The 19,858-nt window shown below is 42.7% G+C and overlaps 1 protein-coding gene and 1 long non-coding RNA gene across 3 annotated transcripts in view; one reads left to right on the top strand and one right to left on the bottom strand.

Annotated features, from left to right (window-relative positions):
- LYPD6B (LY6/PLAUR domain containing 6B) overlaps nt 1–7,735 on the top strand; it is a 34,658-nt gene extending 26,923 nt beyond the window's left edge. For both annotated transcript variants that reach the window (XM_007120639.3, XM_007120640.3), the window contains exons 4-5: nt 1,598–1,728; nt 7,266–7,735. In XM_007120639.3, the coding sequence (XP_007120701.2) occupies nt 1,598–1,728; nt 7,266–7,430 (296 nt within the window). In that variant the 3' untranslated portion in view covers nt 7,431–7,735. The remainder of the gene's footprint in view (nt 1–1,597; nt 1,729–7,265) is intronic.
- LOC129392511 (uncharacterized) overlaps nt 1–19,858 on the bottom strand; it is a 142,713-nt gene that overhangs the window by 32,909 nt on the left and 89,946 nt on the right. The window contains exon 2 of the long non-coding RNA XR_008618506.1: nt 2,760–2,879. This is a non-coding gene — a long non-coding RNA (uncharacterized lncRNA). The remainder of the gene's footprint in view (nt 1–2,759; nt 2,880–19,858) is intronic.

Genomic DNA, 19,858 nt, shown 5'->3' on the forward strand with positions numbered 1-19,858 from the left:
TGTGGTCTGCCAGTGTTGTTAAAAGAGGTTCTCTAGGTAACAGGATATGACAAGAATGACATTTCTTATTTACCCCGGCTTTTACTCTGACTTTGTAGGGCTGCTTTAGCATGTGTGACAGTCTCTATGAACACACGCAGCTACCCGTTTTCAATTCTTCTTTGTCTGGAGTACAAATGGGAATGCCTTTCAGAACATGTAGTGGTTCCCTGTCCTTCAGAGTCCCAGTCATCTGCTCTTGTAGAGCGCTCTCCTCACGCCCAGTTCAATGCTGAGTGTACTAAGAGGCACGATAGTGTGCTGGTGAAGAGCATAAACCCTGGAAAACTGCCTACGTGAGAGTCTTACCTTCCACCGCTTTCTACCTATGTGACCATAAGCCTCAGTTTTTTTTATCTGTGAAATGAGGATGTTAATATGATTTATCTTAAGGCCTACTGTGAGGACTGAATGAGTGAATACATGTTAGAAGAGTGCCTGGTCGGTGGTACGCACTTAATAGGCATTTGCTATTGTTAACATCACGTAGAGCTTACAACAGCCCTGTCAAACACCCGTGCGCTTATAATTTTACTGAAAAGAACATGAGCTCAAAGGCTCTCACATGGCTTCTTTACTTGTGACAGAGGCAGTTCCCTAAGCCCCGTCTTCTCAACTCTCGCGTTTTCCTGCTCCCTGCCCCCACTTGTAGGGCATTGCTGCCGTAGTCCCTTCTCAGTAAACTAAGAAGCATTGCATTGGCCTGAGATAACTAAAGAGTAAGAGGCACAGAACTAAAGTGGAATGTCCTAGGTTAGTGAATGAAATCACTTTCTTGAAAGAACCCTAAGAATAAAATGTGAATGGTTAAAGGTATAAGGGGTAATCTGTGTGGAAATGAACTAGCCCTGCGGAGCGGGAGGGGGCAGAGAAGGTAAGAGTTAACTAAGGAGGAGAAAAGCTGGAAATACTTCGGGGAAAAGTCAAACACGCTGGGAGGATTAGAGCCCGGAGAAGAATTAGGTGAGTAATAAGCAAGGTGCTCTTGGTGTGTAATTTGAGACACCTGCTTCTCAGTCCAGGTCGCCACATGGCCTATTAGTATATAAAGAAACGTATGTGGAATAATGCAAGTGCTATGACCCACTGCATTTTACATTTCTAGTTTTCATTTTATTTTAGAGTTACAGAACATGTGCTTCAGAGGGAGAAACACAGCAGACATATTGACACTTTCTTATGAAATAAGCAGACCTATTTTTTTGGAGTTATACTCCTTTATTGGAGTATAATTGCTTCACAATACTGTGTTAGTTTCTGTTGTACAACAAAGTGAATCAGCTATATGCATACATCTGTCCCCATATCCCCTACTTCTTGGACCTATGGTTTTGATGAAAAGCTTGTCCAATTTTTTTCTCAGCTTTACCTGGCACCAAAGAATAGGTGCCCATTTATATTCATTTTAAAAAGAGCCATGTGCTTCAGAAGCTAATGCCTGTTCAGCAATACCGCCTAGAAACTTAAGGATCATTCTGAATTTTAGTCATTTCTGAAGTGACTGTTGAAAGTTAGTTTTTTACATTGCAAAAAAAATAAGTTGCTTTTTTCTATCTAGATACACAGTACTGTTTGACAGTACATCACTTTACCAGTCATGGAAGGAGTACATCCATCACCAAAAAGTGTGCCTCCACAAGTGAATGTCATTTTGTTGGCTGCCACCACAGCCGAGATTCTGAACACACGGTAAGGAGCATGTGTAAAGTTATTGTCCTGTGGTTTCTTGATGGTGAGGGCTGGTTGTATATAAAGAGGCAGGAAGGATAATGTCAAACATACGTATACTTTGAGAGACTCCCTTACACTGATACAATGGAGATGAAAGAAGAAGCCTTTCTGTCCATCAAACAATAATGTTGTTACTAAAAACAAATGATAATTCTCAGATTCCAGAGCTAGACCCCAGGGTCTAGACCTTGGACTTTGGGTGAGTTGTCTGAAGTCAACTCCGGAAGCCCCAAAAGCAAACAATCCATGCACAAGAGGACGACCAACACTATACAGCCCAGCACCGAGAAGGTGGAAAGAGGAAAATGGTGGCAAAGTTTTACAAAGGAAACCTTGTCTCACTTACTGCCTCTGCTTAGAGGAGGAGGTGAGAATCTGAGAGGTTAACCCCAGCTTATTAAAATGAGCGATAGATACATTTTAGATGAATCTACCATTCTAAATGAGCATTTTACTCTTTTACATGCCTGGAATCCTGAAATGGTTGAGAAAAAATTACTTGAAGGTATGTTAATTTCATGAGATCTTAGAATTCAATTTAGCCTATACATAAAGAAAATGGTCCTGACACCAGTGGCTTTTTAAAAAAAATTTAGTTTAGTATGGTTGATATTGAATATAGTTCCCTGTGCTATGCAGTAGGACCCTGTTGGTTATCCATCCTCTATATAAGTTTGCATCTGCTAACCCCAAACTCCCAATGCTTCCCTCCCCCACCCCTCTCCCCCTTGGCAACCACAAGTCGGTTCTCTATGTCTGTGAGTCTGTTTCATAGATAAGTTCAGTTGCTGACACCACTGGCCTTTAGCTCCAGCTACAAAGCAGAATCTGCTGGGGGGTTTTGGTGGGGGGGTGGGCATCCCAGACCAATTGAAGCAACTTCAGAGTGAGATCCTGGGCCTCAGGAATTTTTTTTTTTCTAAGTTCCCCAAGGTGATTTTGATGTGCAGCCAGGATTGGGAACCACTGAGGTAGATACTTTATCTTACCTGGCCATCCTGAAAGCCTCTGTGAATGTCCAGGTTTATCAGGTTGAGGGCATTGTATCCGCTATCATGACAGGGAGTGCTTCCCTTGAGAACACCTTGTGCTGTGAAAGGAGCATGCCACTGTAAAGATAGGAATCAGTGTTAGTACAGACAACAGAGTGATAATTATCCCCTAACAAGTAGTACTGAGAAAGAAAATCAATGACCAATCCAAAAGGTTCCTAGCTTTTATTTTTCTTTCGGTGTTTCTGCTTACAAACCTTCAGAAGAGTTGTTGACTCAGTTAAGCAGTCTTATTCAGTTTGCCTTTCTCTTGCTTATGCTTGGGTTGATGCAGGTAAATCACACTTAAAATGAAAAGACTCTCAAGATGGTTTTTACTTTGAGGTAAGTGGGGGGAAGGGTGCCCAAGGGCCTGGATGACTCACAGACTAAAAGCCAACTCAATTCTGTCCTCAGAGACGTCTTTAACCTCCTAAATGTTTGCACTTCAGTTACTGTCTCACTGCAACCACTTAAGAGACCCCAAGCCAGAACTGCCCAGCCAGGCCTTTCCTGAATTCCTACCTCAAAGAAACATTTCCACTTGGAAAAATTACAGTATGAAAACTTACCTATTGGGAGAAAAGATGGCGGAGTAGAAGGACATGAGCTCATCTTCCCTTATGAAACACCAAAATCACAGCTAACTGCTGAACAACCATCAACAAGAAAAACGTTGAAACCTACCAAAAAAGATATCTTACATCCAAAGACAAAGAGCCACAAGGAGATGGTAGAAGGGGTGCAACTGTGATAAAATCAAATCCCATACCGGCCCAGTGGGCAACCCACAAACTGGAAAATAATTATTTCATGGAAGTTCACCCACAGGAGTGAAAGTTCTGAGCCCCACATCAAGCTCCCCAGCCTGGGGGTCTGGCAATGGGAGGAGGAGTCCCCAGAGAATCAGGCTTTGAAGGCCACTGGGGTTTGTCACAGGAATTCCACAGGACTGGAGGACCCAGGGAGAAAAGCAGGGACCTCATAAGAGTCTGGGCCAGTCCTACCTGCTGGTATTGGAGGGTCTCCTGTGAAGGTGAGGTGTGGCTCACTGCAGGGACAAAGGCAGTGGTAGTTCTGGGAAGTTCTCATTGGCATGAGCCCTCTGGGAGCCCGCCATTTTCTCACCAAGACCTGGCCCCACCCAACAGCCTGTAGGCTCCTGTGCTGGGACACCTCAGGCCAAACAACCAATGGGGTGGGAACACAGCCCCACCCATCAACAGACAGGCTGCTTAAAGTCTTCCTGAGCACACAGCTACCAGCTAAATATGCCTCCTGACACAGCCCTGCCCACCAGAGGGACATGACCCAGCTCCACCCACCAGTGGGCAGGAACCAGTCCCTCCCACCAAAAAGCCTGCTTAAGCCCCTGGACCAACCTCCTTTGATATACGCAGATCAATCAGTGTGGTACACCACATCAACAAATTGAAGAATAAAAATCATATGATCATCTCAATAGATGCAGAAAAAGCTTTTGACAAAATTCACCACCACTTATGATAAAAACTCTCCAGAAAGTGGGCATAGAAGGAAGCTACCTTAACATAATCAAGGCCGTATATGACAAACCCACAGCAAACATCATACTCAACAGTGAAAAGCTGAAAGCATTTCCTCTAAGATCAGGAACAAGACAAGGATGTCCACTCTTGCCACTTCTACTCAACATAGTTTTGGATGTCCCAGCCATGGCAACCAGAGAAGAAAAAGAAATAAAAGGAATCCAAATTGAAAAAGAAGTAAAACTGTTACTGTTTGCAGATGACATGATACTATAAATAGAAAACCCTAAAGATGCTACCAGAAAACCAGAGCTCATCAATGAATTTGGTAAAGTGGTGGGATACAGAAATCTCTTGCATTCCTATATGCTAACAATGAAAGATCAGAAAGAGAAATCAAAGAAATAATCCCAATTACCACTGCATCAAAAAGAACAAAATACCTAGGAATAAACTACCTAGGAATAAACCTACCTAAGGAGGCAAAAGACCTGTACTCAGAAAACTATAAGACGCTGATGAAAGAAATCAAAGATGACACAAACAAATGGAGAGATATACCATATTCTTGAAATGGAAGAATCAATGTTGTCAAAATGTCTATACTACCCGAAGCACTCTACAGATTCAATGCAATCTCTATCAAATTACCAGTGGCATTTTTCACACAACTAAAACAAAAAGTTTTAAAATTTGTATGGAGACACAAAAGACCCCAAACAGCCAAAGCAATCCTGAGAAAGAAAAACCGAGTTGGAGGAATCAGGCTCCCCGACTTCAGACTGTACCACTTACAAAGAGCTACAGTAACCAAAACAGTATGGTACTGGCACAAAAACAGAAATATAGATCCATGGAACAGGATAGAAAGCCCAGAGATAAACCCACACACCTATGGTCAATTAATCTATGACAAACAAGGCAAGGATATACAATGGAGAAAAGACAGCCTCTTCAATAAATGGTGCTGGGAAAACTGGACAGCTACATGTAAAAGAATGAAATTAGACACTCCCTAACACCATACACAAAAATAAACTCAAAATGGATTAAAGACCTAAATGTAAGGCCTGATACTCTAATAAAACTCTTAGAGGGAACATAGGCAGAACACTCTGGCATAAATCGCAGCAATATCTTTTTTGATCCGTCTCCTAGAATAATGGAAATAAAACAAACAAACAAACAAAGGACCTAATTAAACTCAAGAGCTTTTGTACAGCAAAGGAAACCATAAACAAGACGAAAAGACAACCCACAGAATGGGAGAAAATATTTGCAAATGAAGCAACCAACAAGGGATTAATCTTCAAAATATACATGCAGCTCAATATCAAAAAAACAAACAACCCAATTAAAAAATGGGCAGAAGGCCTAAATAGACATTTCTCCAAAGAAGACATACAGATGACCTAGAGGCACATGAAAAGGCTCAACACCACTAATTATTAGAGAAATGCAAATCAAAACTATAATGAGATATCACCTCACACCAGTTAGAATGGCCATCATCAAAAAGTCTACAAACGTTGTAAAGTAGAAACTGACACACCATTGTAAAGCAATTATACTCTAATAAAGATGTTAAACAAAAAGTCTACTAACAATAAATGCTGGAGAGGGTGTGGAGAAAAGAGGAACATCCTACACTGTTGGTGGGAATGTAAATTGGTACAGCCACTATGGAGAACAGTATGGAGGTTCCTTAAAAAACTAAAAATAGAACTACCATATGACCCAGCAATCCCACTCCTGGGCATATAACCATGGTTTGAAAGGATACATGCACCCCAGTGTTCATTGAAGCACTGTTTACAATAGCCAAGACATGGAAGTAACCTAAATGTCCATTGAGAGATGAATGGATAAAGAAGATGTGGTACATATATACAATTGAATATTACTCAGCCATTAAAAAGAATGAAATAATGCCATTTGCAGCAACATGGATGACCTGGAGATTGTCTTTCTCTTTCTGACTTAGTATGATAAATATATGATATCACTTATATGCTGAATTTTAAAAAAAGATGATACAAATGAACTTATTTACAAAACAGAAACAGACTCACAGACTTTGAAAACTAACTTATGGTTACCAAAGGGGAAAGGTGGGGGAGAGGGATAAATTGGGAGTTTGGGGTTGATATTTACACACTACTATATTTTAAATAGATAACCAGCAAGGACCTACTATATAGCACAGGGAACTCTGCTCAATATTCTGCAATAACTTATATGGGAAAAGAATTTGAAAAAGAATAGATACATGTGTTTGTATAACTGTTCAGGTGCTAGACACCTGAAACTAACACATCAACTGTACTCCAATATAAAATAAAAATATTTTTAAAGAAAACTTACCTATTAACTATTCTTCAGAAATATTCTTAATGGCTACATAATATTAAAATATGTGTTTGTACTATAATTTGTTTAATTCCTTATTAAAAATACTAGGCAGCTTTTAATATTTCTCTGTTCTAAAAAAAGCCCCACATAATCTTTGTGATTTTGGTGCATATTACTGGATTGATTTATATAAATAATCTTGAAGCTCTTGATAAAGATTGCCAAATTACTCCCCAGAAAAACTGAAGCAATTATATTCTCAGTAGCAGTGTTTGAGAATATCAAAATTACTACCATGTCATCGACCCAGGCTCATGTACATTTTGGAAATCTTTGTCAATTGGATAGGAAAAGGGTGTATTTTCAAATTCATAATTTTTATTAAGTCTCAAACATTTAAAAAAAATAAGATAGCATTTTTCTCTTGTACGCCATTATATTTTAGAAAATTTTTAAATTGAAATAAAAATTTATATACTCATAAAAGATAAAAAAAAATTCTGTCCTCAGAGCTGAAGAAGGCTTTTGTTTTTCTTCATTTGACCCTTCCCTCTTCTTCCCTTTATTCACGTGCTCTTTCCTTCTCCTCTTCCTTTGGTGACAGGAGTGTAGGTCTTGCTGTGAAGGGATGATCTGCAATGTAGAGTTACCCACCAACCACACTAATGCGGTCTTTGCTGTGATGCATGCTCAGAGGACATCTGGCAGCCGTGCCCCTGCGCTCCACCTACCAGTGCTGGCCTGGGCCTTCGTGCTGTTGTTGATGTGATACCACCATTCCTGGGAGAGGCAGAGACCAGCCCTCTAAAGCACAAGCCAACAACTGTGTAAACAGTGAACTTTGGAGTGAAGACCGATCTTGCACTTGGTGCAAGAGAATGCTCATTGGACCCCAAAGCAGAAGCCAGTTGTTGCTTAGCTAAAAATGCTCCTGCACGAGGCCACTGAGGAAGGGGACTTGGCAGGGACTGTGGGATTATGTGGATTTTATATTTCTTCATCAAAGGGGCTGCATTTTGTCACTTCTGCAAGGAGAGTCTTGCCAGCACCTACTACGGGCAGGTTCAGTAGCCTGTATTGTCCCCACCTGACCAGGCCTGGAGCAGAAAGGACTCCTTGACCTGATCAACTCCTTCAGGGGCTGCTGGATCAGACCCTCTCTTTTCCGTGATTAGCTCAGAGCATCTCTATGAAATATAACCCTTCCCCAATAAGAAAGCAATTTCCCCACCAACGGTGTAGTCAATGAGAAGGGCAACTACAAGAAGAAAACTTCCAGTGGAACGAATATGAAACCCATTTGCTATTGTGGGGGGGAAATAAAACTTTTAAATTATACAATGTAAAATGCATGCTTATGTGTTTCTTGGCTGATGTGGAGACCTCCGATGAAACATGAACCAGTGTCATAAAGGAGGCCAGCTGAAGTTATGTGTTCATGCACCACAGGTGATATATTCTAGCTTAAAGTATAAAATTCTATGCCATTGTGACTTACTTATTAGTTTTTTCTTTTGGGTGAAGGACCCTTCTTAGGATGGTAAATGCAAAATTAGTGAATTGAGAAGGTGAGGAAACCTCCCTGATCAAGGAAGATGATACCTTATCATGTGATGGACCCTCAAAAGTAGCAGCTTAAAGACAGAGAAACTGGCACCAGTGTCCCTCTCCCAGTCAACTTGTCTCTGAATATCAGGGCCACTAAGAGAACCTTTCTAAACACATGCTAAAATGTTTGGTCTCCTTGTCTTCTCTTTCCTTCTTATAACACAGTCCCAGAATTTCAAATGAACAACTTCTGTTTCTAGAATCCTAATTTCCTGCCTTTACACTTTGGGGCGACCTTTAAACACTCTGCCCTTGTATGTATAATGAGGAGTTAATGAAGTTTTTTTTTTTTTAATTGAGCATCTACCATTAGAATACTGAGTGCTCCATAGAATCCACTAATGATGCTGTCCTTGCCAAGCAGGCTCCTCTATGATGGGGGTTGGCAAACTATGGGCCCTGGGACAAATACATCTCACTGCTCTCAGACTGCTGTAACCAACAGGCTGTTGACCAGGTGGCTTAAACTAAAACATGTAAGCCTCACAGTTCTGGAGGCTGGGAAATGCAAGATCAAGGTGCCAGCAGATCTACTATCTGGTGAGAGCCCTCTTCCAGGTTTGCAGACTGTGGTTCTCGCATATCCTCTCAGGGCAGAGTGCAGAGAGTGAACATAAGGGTACTAATCGCGTTCATGAGGCTCCCCTTGCATGACCTAGCCATCTCCCAGAGGCCCCACACCCAAATACCGTCACATCTGGGATTTAGGCTCCAACACGTGAATTTGGGGGAGACAGATGCTCACTCTATAGCAACTACCTATTTTTGTGAACACAGTTTTATTGGAACACAGCCGTGCCTATTCGTTGACGTATCATCTACAAGCTTCTTTCCTGCTACAACACCGAGGATGAGTGGATGCAGCCAAGAGCATCTGGCCTAGGAAATCTAAAAGATTTACTATTTTGCCTTCTACAGGAAAAGTGTGCCGACCCCTAACCTCTGAAATGGCAGAAGTGCATTGGGAGAAAGCTGCTTGCTTTACAGGGACCGTGGTGCTCACGGGGGTTCCTCAGCCTCTGCAGTGGTTTTTGCCAGATCACTTTCCTTAGATGCATCCATGAATTTTTCTTGTTTTGATTGTTTGTTCCACTCCTTTGATTCAGACTCTCAGTAGTTACGTGCTGTTGTAAGGTGCCGAACTCTGTTTCTTCTCATCCTTGACGCGCTGGGAGAGTCTCCTCTTAAGGCTCTTTAGCTTCCAGTACAACGGGGAGGAAGCAGACATCGTTACCTCCCTGTCTCTGGCTGAACCCCAGACTCACCTGGAAGCATCCGTTTTGAGGCCTGATGTAGATTTATCCTGCCTTTCACTCAGCACCTTGAAGTATTTGAGTTTTTATCGCTTATGCTTCTTTGAAATGAATTATATATGGCTTCAGTTGGAACATTTTAATAGCATCTCTGGTGGGTGTAGTTTTATTCGTCTGTGTAGTTGACAAATTGTCTCGTTAAAAAACCATTAGCAGCCAGCATTTTTTTCTGATTTTGTTTCTGCTTTCTAGATTAATGATCTTTCCTTTTTTTTTTCTTTCCTGAGGAAACATCTTAATTTTCTCTTCTTCACCCCACACATTCTGTTTTCATGGATTGCCCTCCTTACTCCTTCCCACCGCTCCACTGAGCGTTTAAGATAGGGCTATGCTGAGCAAAAGAGAGAACACACAGAGGAAACAAACTCCTGCAAAGGCAGCTGAGTGAGTAGGGGTGCCAGATTTACCAATATTTAAGAGCATGGGATGCCCCATTAAATTGGAATTTCAGATAAACAACAATTTTTTAGTAGAAGTTATTCATGAACTCATAAGTGTGGCTCATCTAAGGCAATGTTTTCAAGTCCCTGTAATCAGAATCTTCTGGGTAACTTCAAAACAATACAAATTTCCCAGGGCATCCTGGAGACACTGACTCAGTAGATCTGGGATGGAGCTCAAGCCTAACCCCAATAATTAAATGTTAAAGAAAAAGCTCCCAGATGATTATGATGCTCAGCCAGGTGTGTTACCCTTGACCTGAGAGGTTTATTCCTTTTTCTGAAGCCCAGTCTTTGGCCACATAATAGAAGTGCTAATGAATAATAAATATGCTCACAAGTAACCTGGGTTGGAGCTGTGGTTCTCATTGTGGTCTCCGGACCAGCAGTGTCAGCATCACCTGGGAACTTGTCAGAAATGCAAATGCTCAGCCTCCATTCCAGGCCCATTGAATCAGAAATTCTGAGGGTTCAATCTGTGTTTTAATAAGGTTTCCAGGTGCTTCTGATGCACACGCAAGTTCAAGAACCACTGGACCAGAGAAGTGCTTCCTAAATGTCTTCTGTAAATGGGTCCTTTGGTGGCTGCATGAAAATCACTCAGGGAACTTATATTAAAAAAAAAAAAAAAAAAAAAAAGAAAATCAGACTCCCAGGCCCCAAATCCAGAAAGTCAGATTCTTTTTGTTGGGGCTGAGTCAGAAAATCTGTATTTTTATAAATTCCTCAAGTGATTCTGATACATAGCCATTTTGGGAGCCACTAAACTAGAGAATGAGAGATGGGGGTGACGTTACTGACCAGAAGGCCCAAACTTTTAACACCTGACCTTGAAAGCCCTCTGCATTATCAATGGACTCTGTGTGATGTCTCCAATGTAACTGTTTTAAAACTAGAATCCAAAAATCTAATCAGAGTCCATTGCATGGATTTTTTTTAGTCCATTGCATAGTGACTTCGAATGGCCAAGTGTTCCAGACCTCACATTAATTTCATTTGCTCCTAATGAGCAAGAAGATGAAAAGTACTTTGTCAAAATGTCCAATGGGGCTTCCCTGGTGGCGCAGTGGTTGAGAGTCCACCTGCCGATGCAGGGGACACGGGTTCGTGCCCCAGTCCGGGAAGATCCCACATGCCGCGGAGCGGCTGGGCCCGTGAGCCACGGCCGCTGAGCCTGCGCGTCCGGAGCCTGTGCTCCGCAACGGGAGGGGCCACGACAGTGAGAGGCCCGCGTACCGCAAAAAAAAAAAAAAAAAAAAAAAATGTCCAATGAAAACTGGAGTAGTGAGGGCATGAGGGTATGTAGATCTGTTCTTATAAAAGAGACAAGGGGATTAGCTATGAATATGAGGAGCGTGTGAGGGAATGACCTGTCAAAGGTCCATTTTGAATAGATCTACATTCTAGAATAAACTGAATTCCCATCCATCAATCACTTTCTGAAAAAAAAAAAAAAGGTACAGAACACATCTTTTCTTTGCTGTGTCTAAACCTTCCCGAAATCCAACTCTGAGTGAAGTTAGCGGCCAGAAATTACAGGTATTGTTTTCCATACTAGTCTGCATTCTGCTGTGTCAGTCACTGTGTAAAATATATCTCATAAGAAAAGGGAAGGAGGTGGGTCAGTTTCCCTTTCTCACTGGGAGAAAACTTATAAAGCTGTGCAAAGCGTGAAATAAGCAGTATGAACCGGCATGGACTTAGGAATTGGGAAATATTTCACATGTGAGAAATTACTAACTCTAATGCACGATTTTTGTGACATCAATTGCCATCTTATAAAACTTTGCTCTGACCTTTGGATCTTGGACATTTTATTTTTCACCTAGTTCTTTGTCACTGACTCTTTGATTTGTGGAGGGTTTCACTGTGATGCTGGATATGTCGGGGGACAAAGCATGCCAGAGGACAAAGGTGAATAGTGGATGCACAAAGGTGAAAGTTGTAGAAACTGCAGAGAAAATGGCTGTCGTAATTTGAGTCTGCCTTCAGGCATAGCTCCACGGCTGTGCACCCGAAACAGTCTAGCATCTTCCTATCACACCTCCCACTTCTCCTTTGGCCTTCATAGTTCTGTCTCCTCCCCCATCCCCCTCCCTCATCGCCTTGGCCTCTTTTATCAGATGCTGAGGCTAGGAGCTGAGCTATCTAGGGGGTAATCCAGAATGTGAGCTAACTCAGAGTGTAGGCTGTGCAAAATAGGGCTTTCACAGCTCAATCCCAAGAATACTATTCAAGGAGTCCGGGAATCTGCATTTTGAACACGCATCTATCTGGTCATGAATCTGGTGATTCTGATACTGGTAGTCGTAGGGCATCATCTTTACAAACAATAATGCAGGGCCTCAATATAAGGCTGTAGAGGCTTTAGTGAGAGCATCTACCATGCAACTCCTAAACCCCCATATCTGTACTTTTTTGGTCTATGAAAATTGGTCCCAGTGAAGGGGCTAGGAGCAACTGGAGGACACCGTGGCTTGGCAGAGCTGCCCTGTTGGGGATGGTCCTGGGAGGCCTGGACAAGTGGGACCTCCAGGAAACCTGTACCTCTTCCAGCCAAGCAGGATGTCCAGGGTTCTGACCACTGACTGGACTCCCTGCAAGTCATGGCTGCAGCAGGAGCAACATGAAGCCAAGGGCAATGGAGCCTGTCCACAGAGGCTAAGCAGAGACCAAAAACCAGATCCAACTCAAATATTCTTTAAAGGAGGATAAACAACGGGGCAAGCAGGTCCTGGAGACAGGCTCTGTCTAGGTTGTTGAGGGTCCCCAAGGAGAGTACCTTTTAGAGAGTGATGTATCCATCCGGATGACTTCAACTACAAATAACAGAGAGGCCCAATCAAATTGGCGTAAATAAATATGTTGGCTCACACAACTAGAAGTCCAGAGGGAGAGTGGGATTCAGGGTGGACTTAACTCGGTGGCTCTAGCTCCATTCTCTGCTGTTCTTTTGGCTCCATCTCCCCCATGTCCTCTGGTAAGGAGAAGGCACAGCTATCCCATATGTCCCAGCCAGCATCCGGGGAAAAGACAGAGGGATACTACTGGACACATGCCAGGAAGTGAAAGTCTTCACTCAGGCTCCCAGCAAATCACAAAGGAAGCCAAGGAAGATGTGGTTACCCTTGGCTTAGTACAGCTGAAGGGAGATCTCTGTCCCCTGAGGCATGTGTGGTGCACGGCAGAGGGTAGATAGCTGAGCAAAATAGGAATTAAAGAGGAGAAAGGAAGAAATGGATCTGGGAGGGCAGCCAGAAATGTCTGCTCCAGATTCCCACAGTCTGAGGCCGTGTCAGGAGGCAGTTGTTAAGGTGGCTGAGAAAGTGCTCATGTGTTAGAGATAAGCCAGCCAAGCCCTCTGAAGCTGTACAGACTTGTCCTAACCCCACAGCTATTTGGTAGCAGACCCAGACAGAGAAACTCCGCTGCCTACTGCAATTTCCACCAAGTTCTCTTTTGATTAATGTATGTTGTAAATCTGCAAGGAGTGGAGAGAGTATTCAGCACTTCCCAAACTATTCAGCAAGAGAAGTTTTTCTTTCTCGAGTATCTGAGTTCCACAGAACACACTCTGTTAAGCCAACACCACTTTGCAAATGTAGAGAAATATGGGGGGGAAAGCTGCAGAACTCGGGGGATGGGTATGGAACTTACCCCTAAAATAAGTGGTAATCCTAGGTGGTTGGTGAACACATGCTGAGTGCACAAACCTTGACTCCTTCAGAAATACTCACTGCTCCAAGAGCTCGGGCTCCATTCTATATAGACTTGTGTCCATTATCCGTAGGTAAGCAAAGGCAGAAAACTAAGACACTGCCTTAAAAAAGGGAAAAATGCTTAAAAAAAAATTCTGTTCTCATGTTGTTGACCTATCAGTGTCCTGAACTAATTTTGATCCCACTCATGGCATTTTTGTCCAGCTCTGAAGGGCTCACTACTCCTTAGGAATCAACTGTAAATCAATCTGGAAGGCACTGTTTTCTGAGGATTATGTATTTCTCTCTTTCCATATGCCCTTTGAAGAATTATCTGAAGTAGCCACTTGTTATTTTAAATATTTTTAGATTTATTATGAAATTAATCTTTAGTCAGAGATGGGTCCTGAATACTAAGTACTTATCCTTATTTTAACTAATGAATTTAGACCGGATTTTACTAATAGACTGAAGATGCCTTTTTGTCAGAGATGTGGACATACTCTCAAGGAAAGTCTTTATCTCATCCAACAAAAGAAAATGAAGATAGGACCTTCCAGGTTGGTGAACACATGGAGGCTCAGAGAGGGCAAGGGAACTCCCACCCCTTCCCACAGCCTTGCCTAAGCATCTTTTACCATAAACCGCTTCCCACTGGCCACAAAGCTCTGCCCATGTGTCAACAGTGGTGTCCATCCACTATGATGCCTTAACTTGCACCTCTGGCCACTTGCTCAGGTGAAGGAAGGAGACAAGATGGTGGAGTAGAAGGACTTGAGCTCACCTCCTCTCATGAAAACACCAAAATCACAACTCCTGAACAACCATCGACAAAAAAGATGGTAACCTACCAAAAAAGATATTCTACATCCAAAGACAAAGAAGAAGCCACAAAGAGACGGTAGGAGAGGGGCTTTCACAATATAATCAAATCCCATACCTGCCAGGTAGGTGACCCACAGGCTGGAAAATAATTATACCACAGAGGTTCTCTCACAGGAGTAGGAGTTCTGAGCCCCAAATCAGGCTCCCCAGCCTGGGGGTCTGGTATTGGGAGAAGGAGCCTCCAGAACATGTGGCTTTGAAGGGCAGCAGGGTTTGAGTGCAGGAGCTCCACAGGATTGGGGGAAACAGAGACTCCACTCTTGAAGGGGGCACACGAGATTTCATGTGCACTGGGACCAGGGCAAAGCAGTGACTCCATAGGAGCCTGGGACAGACGTATCTGTGGGTCTTGGAGGGTCTCTGGGGGAGAAAGGGTTGGCTATAGTTCACTGTGTGGGCAAGGACACTGGTGGCAGAGGCCCCAATGAATGTTCATCAGTGTGAGCTCTCCTGGAGTTCACCAATTTGCACCAAGACCTGTCCCCACCCAACAGCCTGCAGGCTCCAGTGCTGGAATGCCTCAGGCCAAACAACCAACAGGGTGGGATATAGCCCAATCCATGAGCAGACAGGCTGCCTAAAGTCATCCTGAGCACACAGCTACTTCTAAACATACCCCTTGACATGGCCCTGCCCACCAGAGGGACAGGACCCAGCTCCACCCATCAGTAGGCAGGCACCAGTCCCTCCCACCAGGAAGCCTTCACAAGCCCCTGGACCAACTTCACCCATGAAGGGGCAGACACCAGACTACAAACCTGCAGCCTGAGAAACAGAGACCACAAACACAGAAAGCTAGATAAAATGGGACAGCAAAGAAATATATTCCAGATAAAGAAACAAGATAAAATCCCAGAAGAACAACTAAGTGAAGTGGAGATAGGCAATCTGCCTGAAAAAGAATTTAGAGTAATGAGAGTAAAGATGATCCAAGATCTTGTAAAAAGAATGGAAACCTAGATCAAGGAGATTCAAGAAATGTTAAACAAAGACCCAAAAGAACTAAAGAACAAACAGAGATGAACAATACAATAACTGAAATGAAAAACACACTAGAAGGAATCAACATCAGAATAAGTGAGGCAGAAGAATGAATAAGTGAGCTGGAAGACAGACTGGTGGAAATCACTGCTGCAGAACAGAATAAAGAAAAATGAATGAAAAGAAATGAGGACAGTCTAAGACATCTCTGGGAGAACATTAAATGCACCAACATTTGCATTATAGGGGTCCCAGAAGGAGAAGCGAGAGAAAGGGCCTGAGAAAACATTTGAAGAGATAATAGCTGAAAACTTCCCTGACATGGGAAAGGAAACACTGAAGTCCAGGAAGCACAGAGAGTCCCATGCAGGATAAACCCAAGGAGAAAGACACCAAGACACATATTAATCAAACTGACAAAAATTAAGACGAAAAATATTAAAAAGCACAAGGGAAAAGCAACAAATAATATACAACAGAATCCCCATACAGTTATCAGCTGATTTCTCAGCAGAAACTCTGCAAGCCAGATGGGAGTGTCATGATATATTTAAAGTGATGAAAGGGAAAAACCTACAACCAAGAATACTTTACCCAGCAAGGCTCTCGTTCGCATTTGATGGAGAAATCAAAAGCTTTACAGACAAGCAAAAGCTAAGAGAATTCAGCACCACCAAACCAGCTTTGAAACAAATGCTAAAGGAATTTCTCTAGGCGGAAAAGAAAAGGACACAACTAGAAACAAGAAAATTACAAATGAGAAAGCTCACCAGTAAAGGCAAACGTAAAGGTAGGAAATCATCCACAAATAAATATGATATCAAAACTAGAAATTGTTGGAGAGTACAAATGCAGGATATTGGAAATGCATCTGAAATTGAGAGACCAGCAACTTAAAACAATCGTGTATATAGGTAGAGACTTCTATATCAAAACCTAATGGTAACCACAAACCAAAAATCCACTATAAATACATATGTAAAAAAGAAAAAGCAATCCAAACACAACTCTAAAGATAGTCATCAAATCACAAGAGAACAAAAGAGGAAGGGAAGAAAAATGACCTACAAAAACAAATCCTAATAATTAACAAAATGGCAGTAAGAACATACATATCAATACGTATCTTAAATGTAAATGGATTAAATGCTCCAACCAAAAGACAGAGACTGGCTGAATGGATACAAAAACAAGACTTGTATATATACTATCTACAAGAGACCCACTTCAGATCTAGGAACATATACAGACTAAAAGTGAAGGGATGGAAAAAGGTACACCATGCAAATGGAAATCAAATGAAAGCTGGAGTAGCAATACTCATATCAGACGAAACAGACTTCAAAATAAAGACTGTTACAAGAGACAAAGACGGACACTACCTCATAATGGATCAACCCAAGAAGAAAATATAACAATTATAAATATATATGCACCCTACACAGGAGCACTTCAATACATAAGACAAATGCTACTAACCATAAAAGGAGATATTGACAGTAACACTAAAATAGTGGGGGATTTTAGCACCCCACTTACATCAATGGACAGATCATCCAGACAGAAGATCAATAAGGAAACACAGGCCTTAAATGACACATTAGACCAGATGGACTTAACTGATATTTATAGAGCATTCCATCTGGAAGCAGCAAAATACACATTCTTTCAAGTGCACGTGGAACATTCTCCAGGATAGATCATATGCTGGGCCACAAAGCAAACCTCAGGAAATTTAAGAAAACTGAAATCATATCAAGCATCATTTCCGACCACAATGCTAGGAGATTAGAAATCAAGTACAAGAAAAAAACTGTAAAAATTACAAACTCGTGGAGGCTAAAAAATATGTTACTATGTTACTAAACAACCAATCACCAAAGAAATCAAAGAGAAAATCAAAAAATACCTAGAGAGAGACCTTCAAGATGGAGGAGGAGTAAGACATGGAGATCCTCTTCCTCCCCACAGATACATCAGAAATACATCTACATGTGGAACAACTCCTACAGAACACCTACTGAATGCTGGCGAAAGACCTCAGACTTCCCAAAAGGCAAGAAACTCCCCAGGTACATGGGTAGGGCAAAAGAAAAAAGAAAAAACAGAGACAAAAGAACAGGGACAGGACCTGCACCCTGGGGAAGGAGCTGTGAAGGAGGAAACGTTTACACACACTACGAAGCCCCTTCACTGACGGAGACAGGGGGTGGGCAGGGGGGAAGCTTTGGAGCCATGGAGGGGCACAGCAACAGGGGTGCAGAAGGCAAAGCACAGAGATTCCCACACAGAGAATTGGTGCCAACGAGCACTCACCAGCATGAGAGGCTTGTCTGCTCGCCCACCGGGGTGGGTGGGGGCTGGGAGCTGAGGCTCCAGCTTTGGAGGTCAGACCCCAGGAAGAGAACTGGGGTTGGCTGTGTGAACACACCCTGAAGGGGGCTAGTGTGCCACAGCTAGCTGGGAGGGAGTCTGGGAAAAAGTCTGGAACTGCCTAAGAAGCAAGAGACCACAGTTTCGGGGTGTGTGAGGTGAGGGGATTCAGAGCACCACCTAAACGAGCTCCAGAGATGGGCGGGAGACGTGGCTATCAGTGTGGAAACCAGAGACGGGCATGAAACACTAAGGCTGCTGCTGCAGCCACCAAGAACCCTGTGTGCAAGCACAGGTCACTAACCACACCTCCCCTCACAGGAGCCTGTGCAGCCCACCACTGCCAGGGTCCCATGATCCAGGGACAACTTCCCCAGGAGAACACACGGCACACTTCAGGCAATTGCAATGTCATGCCGGCCTCTGCCACCACAGGCTTGCCCTAGATTCCATACCCCTCCCTCCCCCCAGCCTGAGTGAGCCAGAGCCCCCTAATCAGCTGCTCCTTTAACCCTGTCCTGTCTGGGCAGGGAACAGACACCCTCAGGTGACCTACACAAAGAGGCAGGGCCAAATCCAAAGTTGAGCCCCAGGAGCTGTGCAAACAAAGAAGAGAAAGGGAAATTCCTCCCAGCAGCCTCAGGAGCAGCAGATTAATCTCCACAATCAACTGGATGTACCCTGCATGTATGGAATACCTGAATAGACAATGAATCATCCCAGAATTGAGGCAGTGGACTTTGGGAGCAACTGCAGACTTCGAGTGTGCTTTCTGCAAATAATTTGTTTCTGGATTTATGTTTATCTTAGTTTAGTATTTAGAGTTTATTATCATTGGTAGATTTGTTTGTTGATTGGGTTGCTCTCTTCCTTTTTTAAAAAAAATATATTTTTTTTTCTTTTTCCATTTTTGTGAGTGTGTATGTGTATGCTTCTTTGTGTGAGTTAGTCTGTATAGCTTGCTTTTACCATTTGTCCTTGGGTTCTGTCTGTCCGTTTTTTTCTGTTTGTTTTTAGTATAGTTTTTAGTGCTTGTTATCATTGGTGGATTTGTTTTTTGGTTTGGTTGCTTTCTACTTTCTTTATTTTTATTACTTTCTAATTTTTTTACTTTTAATAATTTTTTTTAATTTTAATTATTTTTCTTTCTTTTTTTCTCCATTTTCTTCTGAGCTGTGTGGCTGACAGGGTCTTGGTGCTCCAGCCGGGTATCAGGCATGTGCCCGAGGTGGGAGAGCCGAGTTCAGCACACTGGTCCACCAGAGACCTCCCAGCTCCATGTAATATCAAACAGCGAAAGCTCTCCCAGAGATCTCCAGCTCAGTGCTAAGACCCAGCTCCACTCAACAACCATCAAGCTACAGTGCTAGACACCCTAGGCCAAACAACTAGCAAGACATGAACACAACCCCACCCATTAGCAGAGAGTCTGCCTAAATCGTAAAAAGGTCACACACCTAAATCGTAGAACGGTCACACACCCCAAAACATTACCAGACTCAGTCCTGCTCACCAGAAAGACAAGATCCAGGCTCATCCGCCAGAACACAGGCACCAGTCCCCTCCACAAGGAAGCCTACACAACCCACTGAACCAACCTTAGCCACTGGGGGCAGACACCAAAAACAACGGGAACTACGAACCTGCAGCCTGAAAAAAGGAGACCCCAAACACAGTAAATTAAGCAAAATGAGAGGACAGAAAAACACACAGAAGATGAAGGAGCAAGGTAAAAACCCAACAGAACAAACAAATGAAGAGGAAATAGGCAGTCTACCTGAAAGATAATTCAGAATAATGAGAATAAAGATGATCCAAAATCTTGGAAATAGAATGCAGAAAATACAAGAAACGTTTAACAAGGACCTAGAAGAACTAAAGAGCAAACAAACAATGATG

The sequence above is a fragment of the Physeter macrocephalus genome, chromosome 2 (genome assembly GCF_002837175.3).
Source record: "Physeter macrocephalus isolate SW-GA chromosome 2, ASM283717v5, whole genome shotgun sequence".
Taxonomy (NCBI): domain Eukaryota; kingdom Metazoa; phylum Chordata; class Mammalia; order Artiodactyla; family Physeteridae; genus Physeter; species Physeter macrocephalus.